The 17,604-nt window shown below is 44.9% G+C and overlaps 1 protein-coding gene and 1 pseudogene across 6 annotated transcripts; one reads left to right on the plus strand and one right to left on the minus strand.

Annotated features, from left to right (window-relative positions):
• Window positions 1-4,124: 4,124 nt before the first annotated feature.
• Window positions 4,125-11,411, minus strand: LOC136527605 (putative disease resistance protein RGA4). Of its 6 annotated transcripts, none has more exons than XR_010776861.1 (5): window positions 7,539-11,411; window positions 6,593-7,003; window positions 5,114-6,055; window positions 4,572-4,688; window positions 4,125-4,484 (listed from the first exon to the last, which is right to left on the minus strand). XR_010776861.1 is itself a non-coding variant. In XM_066520389.1 (5 exons), the coding sequence occupies exons 1-4, from the start codon at window positions 11,101-11,103 to the stop codon at window positions 4,590-4,592; spliced, it is 4,878 nt and encodes a 1,625-aa protein (XP_066376486.1). In that variant the 5' UTR covers window positions 11,104-11,411; the 3' UTR covers window positions 4,125-4,496; window positions 4,572-4,589. The 6 variants fall into 6 exon arrangements, 4 of the variants coding, with proteins under 4 accessions (XP_066376486.1, XP_066376485.1, XP_066376484.1 ...); XR_010776860.1 differs by having other exon boundaries at window positions 4,125-4,496; XM_066520389.1 differs by having other exon boundaries at window positions 4,125-4,496; window positions 4,572-4,672; window positions 5,114-5,932.
• LOC136525506 (uncharacterized) lies at window positions 11,221-16,986 on the plus strand (annotated as a pseudogene).
• Window positions 16,987-17,604: the final 618 nt, after the last annotated feature.

Below are 17,604 nucleotides of genomic sequence, written 5' to 3' on the forward strand. Positions count from 1 at the left end.
AAGAATCGGTTATCATTCAGGGTAAATGTCATTATTTGAACAAATATTAATCAATGGCAATAAGATGTCAACAATAATTAGTTTATGCTAAGCCAATGATTACAAGTAATCGAACCCCTTTCTATATAAAGAAACAATTCAACACCATTTAACCGTTTAATAAAGATAAATCTAATGAACATGTTAGATCTCATCTATCGCTATAACCAGTGGGGCATGAGGCAGAATCATGCAGGCCGTAGAAATAACAATAGACTTAACGACCCTAACTCATTACTAATATCAGTGGGGCACGAGGCAGAATCATGCAGGCCGTAATACAATAATAAGATCATGGGGCTAACACATCTTTCAACCTAACTTTACTTCAACAGTCTCGTGATGCGAATTATTCGTGGAAGCACTCGATATCGGCTAAAACAGCCGATTCAGGCATAGCGCACAGTTAAAGTCATGCCTTATCAGGAATAGATATACCAAATAACGATCCCCACTCCACGGTGCTAACACTGGGGTGTGAGGCAGAATCACACAGGCCATGAAAATGGACCATGGAACGATTCTCGCTAGCCAATAAATCTACTCAAGACGTGACATGCTTTAACCGCACGCTATGCATGATCTAGATTGACGTAAAACAGCCGATAAAACATAACTCATCATTTATCGTGTAGATTAGATCAGTTTTAGATTAACAAACGATGGGCTAAACAAGATATAAGGCCGATCTATATCAATCCCAATCGGGCAGAGTGATATTGCTGTAATTTAGATAAATAATGAAAGCAATAAGCAATATCGGTAACTTAATGAATCTACCAAAGACTGCCATTCTAAGGTAGAGCCGATAACTTGACCTTGATCTAGTTCATGCAGTGGGGATCGACCGGATCGGTGCATCCATACTTGAACTAGACAAGAATCGATAACTAACTTATACTAGAGTCGCAGTGGAGGTTGACCGGATCGATGCAGCCGTACGAACAGAGGTATAAGCCATGATGGTACTTACAACAAACAGTCGAGGTCGACCGAATCGATGCAGTTGTACTTGCTAAAGAACTCGCCGAGATCTACTCTACTCCTACTCCTAAGGGGTGGCCAGAGCCGAAAAAGTAAATGACTTGTATATTGGATTGATTGTGTCTCTTACAATAGCCGGGGTTCGGTATTTATACCCGGAGTCTAAACATGAATCCTACTTGATCACAATTCGTTACAATCTTTGGTATAAAGGAAAACATTCCTAATTTAAGATAACTTGGACTATAATCTTTCCCCTTTTGTAGAGTCCGATATGTAATTTCCTAGCGTCAACCGTAGTTGATTATCTCTATCTGCTGACGTCACCCCAAGAGATCCGATTCCAGAGCCGTATCGGAATCAGCTGATATCGATCCTCATGCAATCGATTCCTTGTTTGGCACGATCCTAGAAGCCTACGAGTTCCCGCGCTCTTCTCCCAAATTTTGGTGTAAATAGGGGTAATCTCCTTCAATCCTCCTCTTATGATAAGCAATCTCAACATCTCAAATCTTGGAGGTAGGCACATCAAGAACCGATAAGAGACATCATCATCATTGATCTTCTCTCCTAATGCCTTCAAATCATTGACAATCACTTGCAATCGATGGAACATCTCCGGAATGCTCTCATCTTCCTTCATCTTGAAGCTTGTCAACTTGTCCTTGATAATATACAACTTGGCACTCTTCACCACCGGTGTGCCCTCATATGTTTCCTCCAATCTCTTCCACACCTCATTAGCTCTATCACAATCCTTGATTTTCTCAAACACCTTGAAATCAATGGCATCATATATGGTGTTGAGAGCCATTGTATTGCATTGCTTGTTGGTCTTGTCTTGGTTGGTGAGATTATCGGGATCAATGATAGCATAGTCATTCTCGATCACATCCCATACTTGATCATTGATTGAACCAAGATACATCTTCATCTTTCTCTTCCAATAATCATAGCATGTGCCATCAAAGAATGGTGGTTCCCCCCCCCATGATTGAACACAACTTGAGCCATAATTTGACACCGAGGTTGTTAAGCCTTCAATCAAATGGTGACCACGGCCTTGGTACCACTTGAAAGGTCCTAATATGGCTAGAGGGGGGTGAATAGCCTATTTAAAAATCTATAAACCAACTAGAGCAATTTAATTAGTATGACAAATAGCGAAAAACAAACTTGCTCTAGCTCTACAAGGGTTGCAAGCCACCTATCCAACAATTCTAGTTACTATGATCACTAGACACACAATTTACTAAGTCACTACTCACTAAGAGCTCTCACACTTGCTACACTAAAGAGCTCCATTGGATGAACTTAAGCTACAAAGCAAGCTCTCAATTCTAGCTACACTAAAGAGCTTACTACAACTAGTTTGCGGGTATGTAAATGAGTAAGTAAGGTGATTATACCGCCGTGTAGAGGAGTGAACCAATCACAAGATGAATACTAACTCAATCACCGGGAGAATACCAAAGGGCAAAAGACAACTTATTTTCTCTCGAGGTTCACATGCTTGCCAACACGCTACGTCCTCGTTGTGTCGACCAACACTTAGTGGTTCGGTGGCTAAGAGGTGTTGCACGAACCTCGTCCATACAATTGGACACTGCAAGAATCTACCCACAAGTGAGGTAACTCAATGACACGAGCAATCCATTAGGGTTACCTTTTGGCGCTCCGCCGGGGAAGGCACAAGTCCCCTCATAATTACCGGAGATGGCCACGAACAATCACCAACTCGTGCCAATCCTCCTCCGCTGCTCCAAGCTGTCTAGGTAGCGGCAACCACCAAGAGTAACAAGTGAATCCGGCAGTGAAACACAAACACCAAGTGCCTCTAGATGCAATCACTCAAGCAATGCACTTGGATTCTCTCTCAATCTCACAAAGATGATGAATCAATGATGGAGATGAGTGGGAGGGCTTTGGCTAAGCTCACAAGGTTGCTATGTCAATGCAAATGGCCAAGAGAGTGAGCTAGAGCTGGCAATGGGGCTTAAATAGAGAGCCCCCACGAATAGAGCCGTTGGCTCTCTATTCACTGAAAAATCAGGGCGACCGGACGAAGGACCCCAGCATCCGGTCCATAGATTTTCACCATGTGTCCCCGACTTCAAATGCTGATCGTCCGACGTCAACGGTCATCAGTGCACTTAAGTTGTGACCGGACGCGTTGCTCAAAGTGACCGGACGCCCCATCACTGGCGTCCGGTCGTTTCCGGTAAGGTTCCATTCACGACCGGATGCGTCCGGTGACTCGTGACTGGACCTAGGCCAGCATCCGATCAACACAGCCTTTCTCTATTGCTTGCGTCAGCGTACGTCACTAGGTGACCGGATGCACCCCCTACGCGTCTGGTCCCTCACTCTCTTCAGCGTCCGGTCAAGAGACCGAGGGCGGCCTTCACTGCGCACCACTGACCGAACGCAGGGTTAGAGTCCGGTCACTGCTTGACCAGCGTTCGGTCACTGTTTCTCAGTGACTATCACCTTGCTGGAGGCAGCCGGCGTCGATGGAGGCGGGTTCGGGGAGGGAGGCGGAGCTCAATGTCACCGAGGCTATCGACGGAGAGACTCGGCGTCACAGCATACAGAGGCGGGCGGGGACCGATCCGCTGACCAACGACGGGGCCTGGCGACGCGGCGGTCACGACCGCCATGACTCGCACGCAGAGACGCGGGCGAGCGGCGGAACCCTAGCCGCGCAAAGCGAAGGGAAAAAGAGGAGGGAGGGAGTGGCACGCAGTGCTTGGCGTCGCTTTTTGTCTAGCCGTTAAGCTAGGGCTGGGCTATCGAACGGCTAGGCTGATAAGCCCAAGCACATCCAGCCCCGCAAGCCGTTTCATGCCAACCCAACACGGTGCATGTGCAGTCTGGTAACAATCCTACAATGAACCACCTAGTTATTGTCCTCAAGCTGGCGTGTGCCGCCCAAGTCCAGGTCCAGTAGTTAGTTGGATTTTAATTTGTGATGCTGCCCTGAACTGAAACAGCGCACTCGCAGCTTGCCTGGCAGTTATCCTCGCCACGTAGTCATGTAGGGAAAATAGTACATCACTGAACTGCTACCTGTGTTTTTTTTCTACTGTGCTAGAGCACAATGCAAACTCAAACACATTTCATTTCAACAGGAAAACAGAAGGTCCAAGAAATGGTGGAGAGCTAGCCTGGAGCTCTGTCTGCTAAATAAATTCTTCAGCTTGCAGTCTATAGGACTTGCTCTCTGCTCAAACTCGATCAGGGCCTGCGATCAGCTCCTTCCTTGCAGTAGTAGCCCTCTCACCTTTGAGCACTTTATTTATTGGAAGATTAGCTTTACTGGAGAATACATTCTCCAATCAGACGACTTTATTTACTCACTAAGAAAGGTTTATGCAATACATTCGTCAATCAGACGACTTCACCGGAGATTAATTTGCTTCAGAAAGGGTGCCGCAAGAACGACCAATCATTTGCAGATTCTGGAAACGATACTACGAGGAAGTCAGCATCATTGGAATTTCCAAAAGTAAAAAAGAGAATTCATTAAGTATGTTGATATAACGAACCTTGGTTGCAACTTTCATCTAGTCCTCACTTCTCAGTCTGAAGCACTCCAGCTTACTCATTAATGCTGCAATTCTCCCTGTAGGCACCGGCTCTGCAGGCCCTGATCATAGATGATGCTATAATTTATGCATGTAAATGAATGTGGAATTAGAGACATTGCTGGTGAAGTGCCATGGTCCACCGTCCAAGTATTATTACTATTATTATAGTCTCCTAAATTCGTATATGTAGGGATCAAAAAATGACATATATACAAAGATATCTATGTAAATATTAATGTGGCCGGCATGTTGATTCTTAAACTTTGCATGTACGTACGTATTTACCCATCTGTGTATCAATGCGTGCGCTTCATGGCTCACTAGATCTTCTGTACATGGTTGAATAGATGTTCTGCACACTTCATTATTTTAAGGTTTTTTATTTATCTGTAAATCGCGTCACGTCTTGTGATAACTAATACTAGAATAATAACAATCGAGCTCCTGGCCATTTATATTAAATTAGTTAAAACGAAACCAAGAAATTAAGTAGAGATTACCTTGAAGAAGATGGGGGTCTAGAGTTTTCTCCTCGAGGTGATCCAGACGTTGCTGTAGGCTCGGTGGAAGCTGCTTTATACCAGGACATTGAGTAATGATAAGAACTCTGAGAGATGAGTATACTTGATGAGGTCCATTCGGTAAGGATTGCAGGCATCCACAGTCAAGAATCTGGAGTTCTTCCAGCGACGTGACCTCTCCTGACACGGAAACAAGACTGCCGCATTCGGAAATATACAAGGTCTTGATGGACGGAGGAAGGTTGGCAACCTCTGTCAAGCCACTGCAGTCAATTATGACTAGAGATTGTAGGCGTGGAAAGAAGCAATGATTACTGCTGGCTGATGATGATGACACCGGCTTCAGTACTACAGCTGTAGACACCGTGGATTCATCCTCATTGCTGGACGAGGACGACCCTGCAGCAATCAATGATGATGACGTTTCCAGCCCCGTCGTGTCCTGCTGCTCACCGAATGCAATGGATTTGAGACTCTTGCACTCCCCAATAAATAACGTCTTGAGAGACGTCGATAGGTTTGGGACCTGTACCAAAGATTCGCAGCCACGTATCACTAGGGACTCCAGACGTGGCAGGAGTACGAGAGCAGATTGCTCATGAGAAGCTTCATCTTCCGTGAGTCCTGTCAGTTTGTTGCACATGCGAATCTCTAACGTCCTCAAGGATACTAGGCCCTGGAACAATTTCTCTGGCCAGTAGACTAGAGCATCGCACTCACCGCATTCGGAAATCTTCAAGGTCTTGATGGACGGAGGAAGGTTGGCAACCTCTGTCAAGCCACCGCAACGATGTATCTCTAGAGATTCAAGGCATGGAAAGAAGCAATGGTTACTGCCGGTTGATGATGACTGATTCAGTACTACAGATGTAGATGCTCCATCGGACATGGACTCTGGTTTGGAATCAAGCTCCACTTGCTCTGTATGAATGAATGAGATACAACACAAGTGTAAAATAAACAATGTTTTCATGGTAGTGTGACATGCCAAAACTAATTTGTACATTATAGAACAGGTAATTTGGCAAGCAAAACGGCCTGGCGAGATAATTGTAAATAAGAGAGAAAAAAAAGTTTGTGATTCCGGTGTCGGATTGCACAAGTGGAGGCATCAATTGTTCCTAGTGTTAATATAATTTGTACGAGCATGAAATGTGTAATCCCAAAAGTTTAAAAAATTTAGGTGGCACAAGTGCACAAGTAGCTAGAGGTATCAGTGGCGTACTCTACTACAGCGAAGCATATATATCTGTATGGATGCATGGTTGACTAGATGTTGTGTACACTTCATTATTATTTTAAGCTTTTATTATCACTAATCGTACCACATGTTGGGATAATTGATAAAATGATGATTAAACCAAGAGTAGCGTTTTAGGCAACAACAATCGAGATCCTCTCTCTGTTCATTTATATTAAATTAGTTAAAATGAAACCAAGAAATTAAGTAGAGATTACCTTGAAGAAGATGGGGGTCGAGATTTTTCTTCTCGAGGTGACCCAAACATTGCTGTAGGCTCTTTATACCAACACAGAATTCAATCCTAAGAACTCTGAGAGATGAGTATACTTGATGAGGTCCATTCGGTAAGGATTGCAGGCATCCACAGTCACGAATCTGGAGTTCTTCCAGCGACGTGACCTCTCCTGACACGGAAACAAGACTGCCGCAACCCCGAATGTTCAAGGTCTTGATGGACGGAGGAAGGTTGGCAACCTCTGTCAAGCCATCACACCATTTTATCTCTAGAGATTCTAGGCATGGAAAGAAGCAATGGTTACTGCCGGTTGATGATGACTGCTTCGGTACTACAGATGTAGATGCTCCATCGGACATGGACTCTGGTTTGGAATCAAGCTCCACTTGCTCTGTATGAATGAATGAGATACAACACAAGTGTAAAATAAACAATGTTTTCATGGTAGTGTGACATGCCAAAACTAATTTGTACATTATAGAACAGGTAATTTGGCAAGCAAAACGGCCTGGCGAGATAATTGTAAATAAGGGAAAAAAAAGTTTGTGATTCCGGTGTCGGATTGCACAAGTGGAGGTATCAATTGTTCCTGGTGTTAATATAATTTGTACGTGCACGAAATGTGTAATCCCAAAAGTTTAAAAAATTTAGGTGGCACAAGTGCACAAGTAGCTAGAGGTATCAGTGGCGTACTCTACTACAGCAAAGCATATATATCTGTATGCATGCAAGGTTGACTAGATGTTGTGTACCCTTCATTATTATTTTAAGCTTTTATTATCACTAATCGTGCCACATGTTGGGATAATTGATAAAATGATGATTAAACAAAGAGTAGCGTTTTAGGCAACAACAATCGAGATCCTCTCTCTGTTCATTTATATTAAATTAGTTAAAATGAAACCAAGAAATTAAGTAGAGATTACCTTGAAGAAGATGGGGGTCTAGATTTTTCTTCTCAAGGTGACCCAAACATTGCTGTAGGCTCGATAGAAGCTGCTTTATACTATGACAGAATTCAATGCAAAGAACTCTGAGAGATGAGTATACTTGATGAGGTCCATTCGGTAAGGATTGCAGGCATCCACAGTCAATAATCTGGAGTTGTTCCAGCGACGTGACCACTCCTGACAGGGATACAAGACTGCCACAATACCAAATCTTCAAGGTCTTGATGGACGGAGGAAGGTTGGCAACCTCTGTCAAGCGACCGCAACGATATATCTCTAGAGATTCAAGGCATGGAAAGAAGCAATGATTACTGCTGGCTGATGATGTAGATAGGTTTGGGACCTGTACCAAAGATTCGCAGCCACGTATCAATAGGGACTCCAGACGTGGCAGGAGGGTTCCACTCCGTTGTACGAGAGCAGATTGCTCATGAGAAGCTTCATCTTCCGTGAGTCCTGTCAGTTTGTTGCACTTGCGAATCTCTAACGTCCTCAAGGATACTAGGCCCTGGAACAATTTCTCTGGCCAGTAGACTAGAGCATCGCACTCAGCAATGAACAATGTTGCTAGCTGTCCAAAACATTTCCATAGCGCCAGTGCACTCGAGCCAGAGAAGAAAAGGTCACACCCGCTGCCTCTTAAGTACAGATCTCCCCCTCTTAACTGTAGGAATGCTTCCTGTCGGTGAAACTCTACTTTTCTTAGCTTCGGTGCTTCAGGAAAAGTAGTCAACTCTGGGCAACCAAAAACTTCTAGTTGCTCAAGCGAAGGAAATGTTACTTGTTCTCCTAAAGATCCTCGGACCGCCTCCCATCTGTGAAACTTGTCCAGACCACTTAACCGCATTCTCTTCAATGCTGGAAACGGGGAGCGGCACTCAGCGCCATCTCCTTGCACCTCAGGAATGCTATCAGCTTTTGGTAATGCTGGAAACGCTTTTGGTAATGCTATCAGCTTTTCACAAAACTCGATCCGTAGATTCTCAACGTCAGGAAATAATATCTGCTCCTCTCCTTGCACCTCATTCCTATCCCACCACATCTCAAAATTTGGCATATTCTTCAACGACATCATCTTCAGTTTCTGAAACTTGGACGGGGCACCACCGCTGAACAAGCAATGTAAATTTCGTAGGTTGCGTAAGAAAAGAAACTGGAGGGACGGTAACTGCCAGAGTGCAGGAAGCTTCTCGAGATTTTGGCAATCTTCTAACTCGAGCTCCACCATGCCTTGCAGCTCAAGCATCCATGTTGGAATACCACTGCTACTGCAGCCATACATCCTCAGAGCCTTTAGCCCATCATGAGGTCGGAGGCCTTCCAGCACCTCCTTATGTGCCTCCTTTTCATTATCGTCAGACCATATTAATGTTAGTTCTTCCAGCCTTTTCTTGTCCCAAAGTTTTGCTGCTTTTGCATCTGCTGCTGTCGCATTTTCAAGCTTGCTTAGCTCCAGCTGGCCACCAAGGTCCAAGTTCTTCAGCGCTTCCATGTTACTGCAACCCGAGCCAGTACCTAATACAAAGCATGTAAGCGTCTGCAGGGAAGTGAGCTGTCCGAGGTTTGGAGGCATGCTCGTTAACTTCCAACATCCGTGAGTGTAGAGGTGACGGAGGGCAGTCATATACTTCATTGCCTTTGGAAGTTGTTCAAGACTTTGACAATAGGATAGGTTCAATGTTTGCAGATGATACAGGATGGTAATGTCTTCAGGAAGTGCTACAATATCACTTCTTGAGAGATCAAGATATCTTAGGTGATGAAGATATTTCGGCTTTAGAAATGGACCTTGCCGTGTCTTTAAGGCTCGGACAGGCCTCAAATATTTTGATAATTTCTGCACATCTGCTATTTCGGATCTATCACATATTAGTGTCTGGATAGCTGGAGACCCTTTCTCTATGGAAGCATTCAAAACATTTTCTTCAATATCAACGGATAGAAATAAATGGCGAGCGGAGTATGGAAAATCCTCACTTTGGCTCAGTTCTGTATCTATTGCAGCACATTCTTTTCCCATGGAATCATGTGCAACATCATGCATAAGGTCATGGATTTTACAAGTAATTTGTCTGTTAAATTTGTCTTGCTGCACCTCCTGAAAAAATGACCTTTGAGCTAGCTCATTGAAAATTTGTTTACCAATGTCTTCAGGACACACTCTTTTTTGCTCCCAGATAAAACTATTAGCCATCCATAGTCGGATCAGCATTTCCACATCAATCTCATGATCCTTAGGAAACATAGCACAAAAGGCAAAGCACTGTCGCATATGTGGTGGCAAGCAATTGTAACTGAGCTTGAGTACTGGTAAGATTCCATTTTCGTCATCACAAATTGTGCTTTGGTTTAATACCGCCTTCCATTCTTCCACGGTATTCTTAGTACGAAGTACAGAGCCCAATGCTGTAGCAGCTAAAGGAGAACCGGAACATCTCTTCGCAATATCACCAACCAAAATTTTAAATTCTGTAGGCACTTCTGCTTGTGAGCCGAATGCTCCTTGCTTGATAATTTGTTCTATGATGTTTAAATTTAAGCCTTTGATCTTATGGTCTTTAATTGTCCCCATCAATTGGGCAACATTTTCATCACGAGTTGTTGTCATCACTGAACTACCGGGGGCACCATGATGAAGGTAGGACCTCAACTTATCCCACTTGCTGGTCTTGCGGTTCCATACATCATCTAGTACAAGGAGATACTTCTTCCCACTCACTGCACTTTTAAACTTTTCCATTGTTGAATCACCAGTCATTTGACAACCATTCTTTTCAACCTCTTTCACTATTGTTTCAAACAGGGAATCCACATCAAAGTTTTCCGACACACACACCCAGATCTGAACCTGGAAGTGCTTCTGAATGGCGGAGTCATTGTAAACAAGCTGCGCTAATGTGGTCTTGCCCATCCCACCCATTCCTACTATAGGTAGGACTGTGAGACCCACATTGTCCCCTTGGCCAAGCAATGCATCAACAATCTCCTTCTTCTCTTTTGCTCTTGAGTCACTTGCAATGTTCACATAATTGTCTGGCATGTTAGGATCTGTCTGCCTCCACTTCATGGACATTGGTGGCTGTGGTTTGAATTTGAACCTAAAGGTATTCATCTCTGCTATGAGGACATCAATTTCTTGCAAAATCATACGGAGCTTGTTTGCCATCCTATAACGGAACACAAACCGGTTGTGAGAAGGGAAGAGCTTTATGACATCCATACCGAACTCCTTGTAGTGCCCCTCTGCCTTTGCCTTGCGGCGGAGTGCCTCGTACTTGAACTCGTCAAGGACATCGTTCGCCTTGTAGGCCACGGTCCGGAGCTCCTCAAGCCAAGCTTTCGCCCCCTCTCTGTTTTTCGCTGCCTGCTCCTCGGCGTCAGTGATGACGTCCAGGACGGCGGGCAGCTTGCGCTTGAGGAGCTTGTGCTGCTCCTCCATGCCCTCCATGACCTTGTACTGGTCCAGGAGGTGGCTGGAGGCCTTCTCCTTCACCATGGACACCAGCGGCCCGACCACTATGGTGGCCAGTACCTCCGCCATCGGAACGCCCGGAGCTCACAACACACACGCAGGACACAAGCAAGATAGCACAGCTGCAGGCAGGGTTGTGTGGAGAAGGGAATAGTCCTGGGCAACCCTCTTGTGAGGGTAACGCATATGGAAGAGAGGAAAGTGTGTGCGCTGGACATAGAAACAAGGCGTCTATTCGTCACCTACTTTGGTATATGGAAAGAAAAGCTCAGCATCAAAATTGCATTGCAGCCTTAGCTTTGGGCAATCGACTCAACTTTTGGATTGTAAAGCGTACCATAAAAAACGCATATGTTAAAGGCTGGGCAGATTGGTCCCATGCTGGCTTTTTTAGGATTCGGTAACGATAATTGCCTTCACCAAATATGCACCTACTAAAGGCATACGTTGATACAATGGCCGAGTTTAGTGAAAATAACCTGAGATTTGTGACGTATTTAGACGGTCGATGTGTGTGTGAACAGGAGGTAGCTTGCTTACGTACTAGCGTATCTGATATTGATGATGTGTGTGAACATGAGCTTGCTTACTAGTTACCAGGCGCACATGAATTTCGATTCGCTGCTTGCTCTTCCTGCACTCTGGAGTCTGGAGCATCTTCCTCCACTCCACCCAAGATGGCCCATGTTTAGTGAAAACAACCTCCACCATCAGATGCCTGAGATTTGTGACGTCTTTTTTTTTTAAGGAGAATATATACTCTCTGCTTTTAAAGAAAGCAAATTGTTCGGTACAATGCCTGGGACTCCAGCTTACACGGCTGAGCAAAACAACACTATGCCAAAACAGCACTAAGAGACACCTTAATCGGACCCGAAAAAAAGATGGAAAACAGTTAAGTCCGGACTCAAGTCCGGAACCCCCTCAGCCTCCCCTCCCCTCCCCCTTCCCTTCCCCTCTCTCTCTCTCTCTCTCCTCCCCCGTCCCGTCTCTCTCTCATCCCCTCCATCCCCTTTCCATCCTCCGCCGCCACCACCTCTCCCCCTGCCCCAACCAAGTCGACTTCATACACGGCGGCGAGGACGAGTTGCGGAACCTGCTCCGCGAGCATGTGCAGGCTCTGGGCCGCAGCCGGCCCATCGCCTCCGCCGAGTGCGGCGGCGAGCTGGTCTCGCTGGCGCCGCCCGTGCCGGCGACGAGCAGGCTGAGCGCAACGTGGAGGGAGAGCGGGGAGGCGGCGGCGTTGCTAGCGGGCGCGGCGGCTGTGAGCGAGGAGAGTGCGGCGGTGAGGCGAAGTGCGAAGCGTGTCTGGCGCGCGATCGAGAGACGGCCAGAGGGGTGAGGTCTAGAGGGAGGGAGATGGGCAACGAGGCTGTGGCAGCGCGGTGGGTTGGGGAGCGGTGGCTGTGCCGTCCCTGGCCGGCTACATCGTGTGACCACCCTCCCTCAGGCCTCAGGTCCGGGCACCACCACCACCACCGTCCTCAGATCTCAGCTCGCACAGCAGCTGGACGGCGAAGGACGCCAGCAAGGCGTAGCAGCAGATGTCGGGTGACTACATCGAATCCTACAACGAGTGGCCCCCTCCCTGCTCCACCACGGATGATATCTCCATTCACTTCGAGGTAAAGCAACCCACCACTGCTCATCGATAGAATGTTCTGATGATTGTCCAATCAGTCAACTGAAGTAGAATGAGCCGTGAAGCAAAGAGGAGAGCTAGCATTAATGGACTAGTAGTCCGATTTGCATTAGGTTTCCTTACCTGTGGGTGGTGCATCTTGATGTAAACTGAATAATAGATTTTTAGAGGTGCAAGTGGACTAGTGCATTTGTTTCAAGTTGGCCGTCACAGATTAGTCATTCAGGTTATGATAGACTGCTGCTAATGCCTCTTCAGATTTCTGATCTTGTTAGGCCTAATTGGTGTGTGCTAGGTATGTTGCTAATGCCTGAATGTTCTAAACCTGTATGGTTTAATTGATCTTGTTAGGCCTAATTGGTGGTGTGCTAGTGCCCTGAACTGCACTATTTCTAATTTCCCTTGCTTTGCACCATAGACTGACCAGATTGAAAAGGCTGCTTTTTTGCAGCTTTGTTGTAGAAGGATGAAGGCATTGTTTTTATGCAACGTACGTTGATGAGTGATGAGAGCGAGTTGTAATTTGCACTTGTTTTTGCTGAAATTAGCATCAATGCTTTGCTTCATTTCTAGACAACTCAAAATAACTCGTAATGTACCAAATTAAATGTTCTATTCTGCACCCTGCTGCTGCTGAAGTGCTTGCTCCAATTGTCTGCTCAGTTTGTAGGGTTAGAGTTTAAAAGTAGACTTTTGGATATTTGGAGCAGGATTGTAAAACTTAGAATTATTTGTTCAGTTGTTGGCTTGTAGGGTTAGAGTCTGAACAAATAAGTAGTAACTGAATGTGAAAAGTAATCTTCCTGTATTGGCCTGCTGAATGGGATACAATAAGAAAAAACTGATCTTATATATAATAGAAACATTAGGATACATTATGATTACTGAAACAATGGACACAACTCTTTCTTTTGTTACTTCTCCCCTTAGCACTTTCAGTTCAATTTCTACACATGCATCAATACATTTTACTCGTTTGGTTTCTTACAGTATGAGATATATGATGGATTGCTTGCTAGGAATCTAAATTGGACATCGCCGGCAGATATGTCTAGAGTAAGATATGAACCAGCTCACTGTACTAGTTTAGTTGTAATTTAGATCTCACATGCTCTCTTAAATGTCAATGCTCGGATGTTTACAGACATGTCATTTTCTTGTCTTAATCGTACTTTTGTGTTCTGCAGGGATATGGGCAACAATAATCTTGAAGGCAGTGGCATTTCTTATAATCTTCCTCCTAATCTCCAGAGCTTGTGAGTCATGTTTGATGTGTACCTCATCATTCCTATTAATGCTTTTGGCATAGGAATGATGAGGTACCTCATCATCAACTTCACACCTGGGTTATCTGACCACTTGTCTTCGTGACATATGAACACCTGTTCATCTGGCCTTGCTGTTCTCAGATGTTAGTCTGTGTTGTTACAGGATCGCTTGAAGAAGCTTAACTCAGAGCATGGAAAGGTCCAGCTTGGAAACATAACTGTGGATATGGTATGATATACTGCTATGCTATCAATTGTCTGTGGATAGTTCTGTTGCTTTTCTAGTCTTCTAGAGCATATATTAACTTATCATGTGAAATTCCTGAATAATGTTCCTGCAGGTCCTTGGTGGAATGAGAAGGATGATTATAATGCTTTGGGAAACATCCCTACTCAAGCCAGAGGTGGTAATCTTGCATTCATCCTCTTCATGATGCTATGTTAGCATAGTGTACTATTAGCTCGTGCCCATTCAGAATTCAGACTTCGAGTGTTCCGCTCCTCTCGTCTCCTCGCTGCCGGCTCGCGCGACCACGCGACGGAGCCCATGGCCGGCCGCCGCCGCAGCAGCCGAGGAGCACGTCGGGCGCCGGCCCCATCGACAGACGAACCCGCACTGCAGGATCCCGCCGATCTCGGGCCCGTACTCCCTCCATTTCCCAAACCCTCGATACATTGTTTGTCTGTCTTTGGTTGGATGGATATGGAGCCGAATCGGAGCAAATGGAGAACCCATGCATGTCACGTGTATGAGGCAATGGACTCTCATGCATGGCCTCCTGTTAGATGCTGTGATCCGCTGTTAGTTGGTTTTTAAGGGTCATCCTCGATCCATCATGGCATTCAGTTTCTAATAAGCACTATTCAGTATCGTTTTACACTTCAGGTCAGAAACACAAATGTAGGTGCTGAAGGCAAGAAGGGCACTAGAGACACCCTTCTAGAGTATTTCAAATACCACCTGGAGTGCAGAGCGTTTCAGTTGTAGCTGCTCCTCGATCAAATACCACCTGGAGTGATCCTTGTGGGTCTCGCGAGTACTAGTAGTGATCTGCTGTTAGTTAGGACATGGTCATCACTAAACTCAAGATTATAACCTGTCAGAGAAAAAAAGTCGAGCCTGCCATTGTGCTCTCGGTCTAGTAATAGAGTGCAGATGTTAAACCTCTGATACATCGCACATAGGACATATGGGGTTAATTTTGGCACTGCAGGTTGCTTATGTAGTTGTTTGTTATGGTATTTTGGGATCTACCGAATAGTGGGAGATCGATTAATTTCTGCACTACATTGTGATTGGGCTTGCTCTGAATCCTGCACTTGGTGTGTTATGAAAACCTTTTATGTTCTGTTGCTTCATGCTATTCATCTTGAGGACTTACATATGAAGCAAATTTAAATACCCCTTTGTTGTGATTCTAAAAATATTACTAATTTAAGTTTAGTGTGTTGATATGCGTCCTATTATGCTGGTAGTTCAACAAAATGGAAGGAAATCATTGTTTTCCTTAGTGTATAGAAAGATCTTGTTACATTTCTAACAGTTTATCACAGTGCTCTCTGCTTTCTTTCTTCTGATCAACATGTATTGAATTCCTTGTGTTTGACAGGAAAAATGATGTTGCAAAAAGGCCATCTAAGAAGCCCTACCATGCCTCGAGTAAGAGCTGTACATCCTCTGTCGTATCCAGCCCCAATGTTTGGGCAGATCTCCTGGACTGTCTGCTTCACCAAATTATTGCTCTCCTTAGCTCATCCAATGACATCATTGATTTTCCTGCAACCTGCCGCTCTTGGCGCGCTGCATTCACATCCTTCCCATCTACATTGAGCTGCAATGTCCCACCTCTCTGCCTGCAATCTCACATCCATTATCCTCATCGTGGCCACAGCCGCATCAAGTACAGTCCTCTATACAATTGTGAGTGGCAGCTCACCTATCCTCCTCCTGTCGCTTGTCGCCACCCCACAACCATCCAAACCGCATGCACTATTTGGGTTGCTCATATGGTAATCTTATATTCTCCAACTCGAATCAGTGCCTCCTTGTAGATGTTTTTGGTTTTACTACCGTGAGGCCTCCCAAATTGAAATCGACAGGCAAGCATGAGATCTACTACGGAATCCTTGATGGTTCCCTCGAGTCACCCAACTCGCATCTCTTCCTTTGCTCAGGGTCATCCATTTTCCAGTGGCAAGTTGGGTCTAACTCTTTGTTGGAGCATCCTCTGGATATCCCAAGCATCTTTCGAATCGTGTTTTTTAAAGGTGAGATGTTTGCCAGGGATCAATTGGATGGGCTCCACACCATTTGCTTGGCACCTCAACTAAGCATACATGAAGTAGATATTGACTGGACAGAGTACTGGAGAGAAGATAGTGTTGTGGGCCGCACTGTGATGTATTGGCTGGTGGTATGTGGTGACATGTTTCTCATGGTTGACCTCTCAATGAGCACTGATAGGCCTACTGTCTTCTTTAGAGTTTTCAGGCTTGATTTCTCCATCGTACCACCTAAGTGGGTGAAGGTGGAGAATTTGGGAAACCATGCCATCTTTGTAAGCTTTGATCAAAGGAACCTGGCATTTTGCTGCACGGACCCTGAAAGATGGAGAGGAAAGAGTAACTGTATCTAAGTTGCCACCCAGTCTAAGAAGGATGATAAACCTTGGACTGTGGTCGAGCTTGGTCAGGCAGTGTCTAGTAGAAATTGGAGGCCCGTTGTGTATCCTGATGCTTATCCCTATGGCAATCCCGGTCGACCAGATAACCTTTGGGTGTTTCCTAGTTTGGTTTATGATGTTGTGCTGTGAGCATCTTTGGTTTTCCTGGAGTTTTATCAAAGTCATTTTGATGTAATATTTTCTTGACTTGGCATGCCATGTTCTCGTGTTCAAACAAGTTAAATGTACTATAATCCAGTGCAAATTCTAAGCCTAGCCATAGTCCTAGTTTTTTCTGCGTTGAACATTTGAGCACTGATGTTGCTCGGCTTGCAGGTCTTTCTAGATATATACTCCATCCGGTCTAGTTTATAAGGCATCTTTCTGACATGTCATGTTTTCTAAATTACTCTGATTATTTATTTAAACTTTTGATTATTTGATATTAGATTTAATTACAAATCTAATAGTATCATGTTCAACTGAACTTGTCAGTGCACACCAAGTTCAGCTTAAAATAGTTGTCTGCTGGACGACAACGATTTTATATATGCTGTTGAACACCCCCCCCCCCCCCCCCCCCCCCCCCCAACACACACACCTCACTGCAGTCAATGTAGGAAAATAATACATTATGGGATGGGACTGCTATCTTATTCAGAAATTACGCAGTACACTTCAAAAGGAAAACAATAGGACCAAGAAATGGAGAGCTAGCCTGGAGCTCTGTGTGCTAACTAAATTACCTTTAGAAGAAACTAAGGGCATGCAATACATTCTTGCATCAGAAGAAATTATGGAGATTAGCTTCAGAAAGGGTATGCAATACATTTTCCCGTGAGTCACAAGAACAACCAATCATGTGCAGTCTGGTAACAATCCTACAATGAACCACCTAGTTATTGACCTCAAGCGGGCGTGTGCAGCCCAAGTCCAGGTCCAGTAGTTAGTTGGATTTTAATTTGTGATGCTGCCCTGAACTGAAACAGTGCACTCG

Source organism: Miscanthus floridulus, chromosome 19, assembly GCF_019320115.1.
Source record: "Miscanthus floridulus cultivar M001 chromosome 19, ASM1932011v1, whole genome shotgun sequence".
Classification (NCBI taxonomy): Eukaryota; Viridiplantae; Streptophyta; class Magnoliopsida; order Poales; family Poaceae; genus Miscanthus; species Miscanthus floridulus.

What these genes read in the sequence shown, in the direction of transcription:
- LOC136527605 (XM_066520388.1), bottom strand. Translation starts at nt 11,103, where the DNA reads ATGGCGGAGGTACTGGCCACCATAGTGGTCGGGCCGCTGGTGTCCATG. An exon ending in CGACCCCCATCTTCTTCAAG is followed by an intron (nt 6,056 to 6,592) that starts GTAATCTCTACT and finishes TCATTCATACAG; the next exon opens with AGCAAGTGGAGCTTGATTCC. An exon ending in AGACCCCCATCTTCTTCAAG is followed by an intron (nt 4,673 to 5,113) that starts GTAATCTCTACT and finishes ATCTATGATCAG; the next exon opens with GGCCTGCAGAGCCGGTGCCT.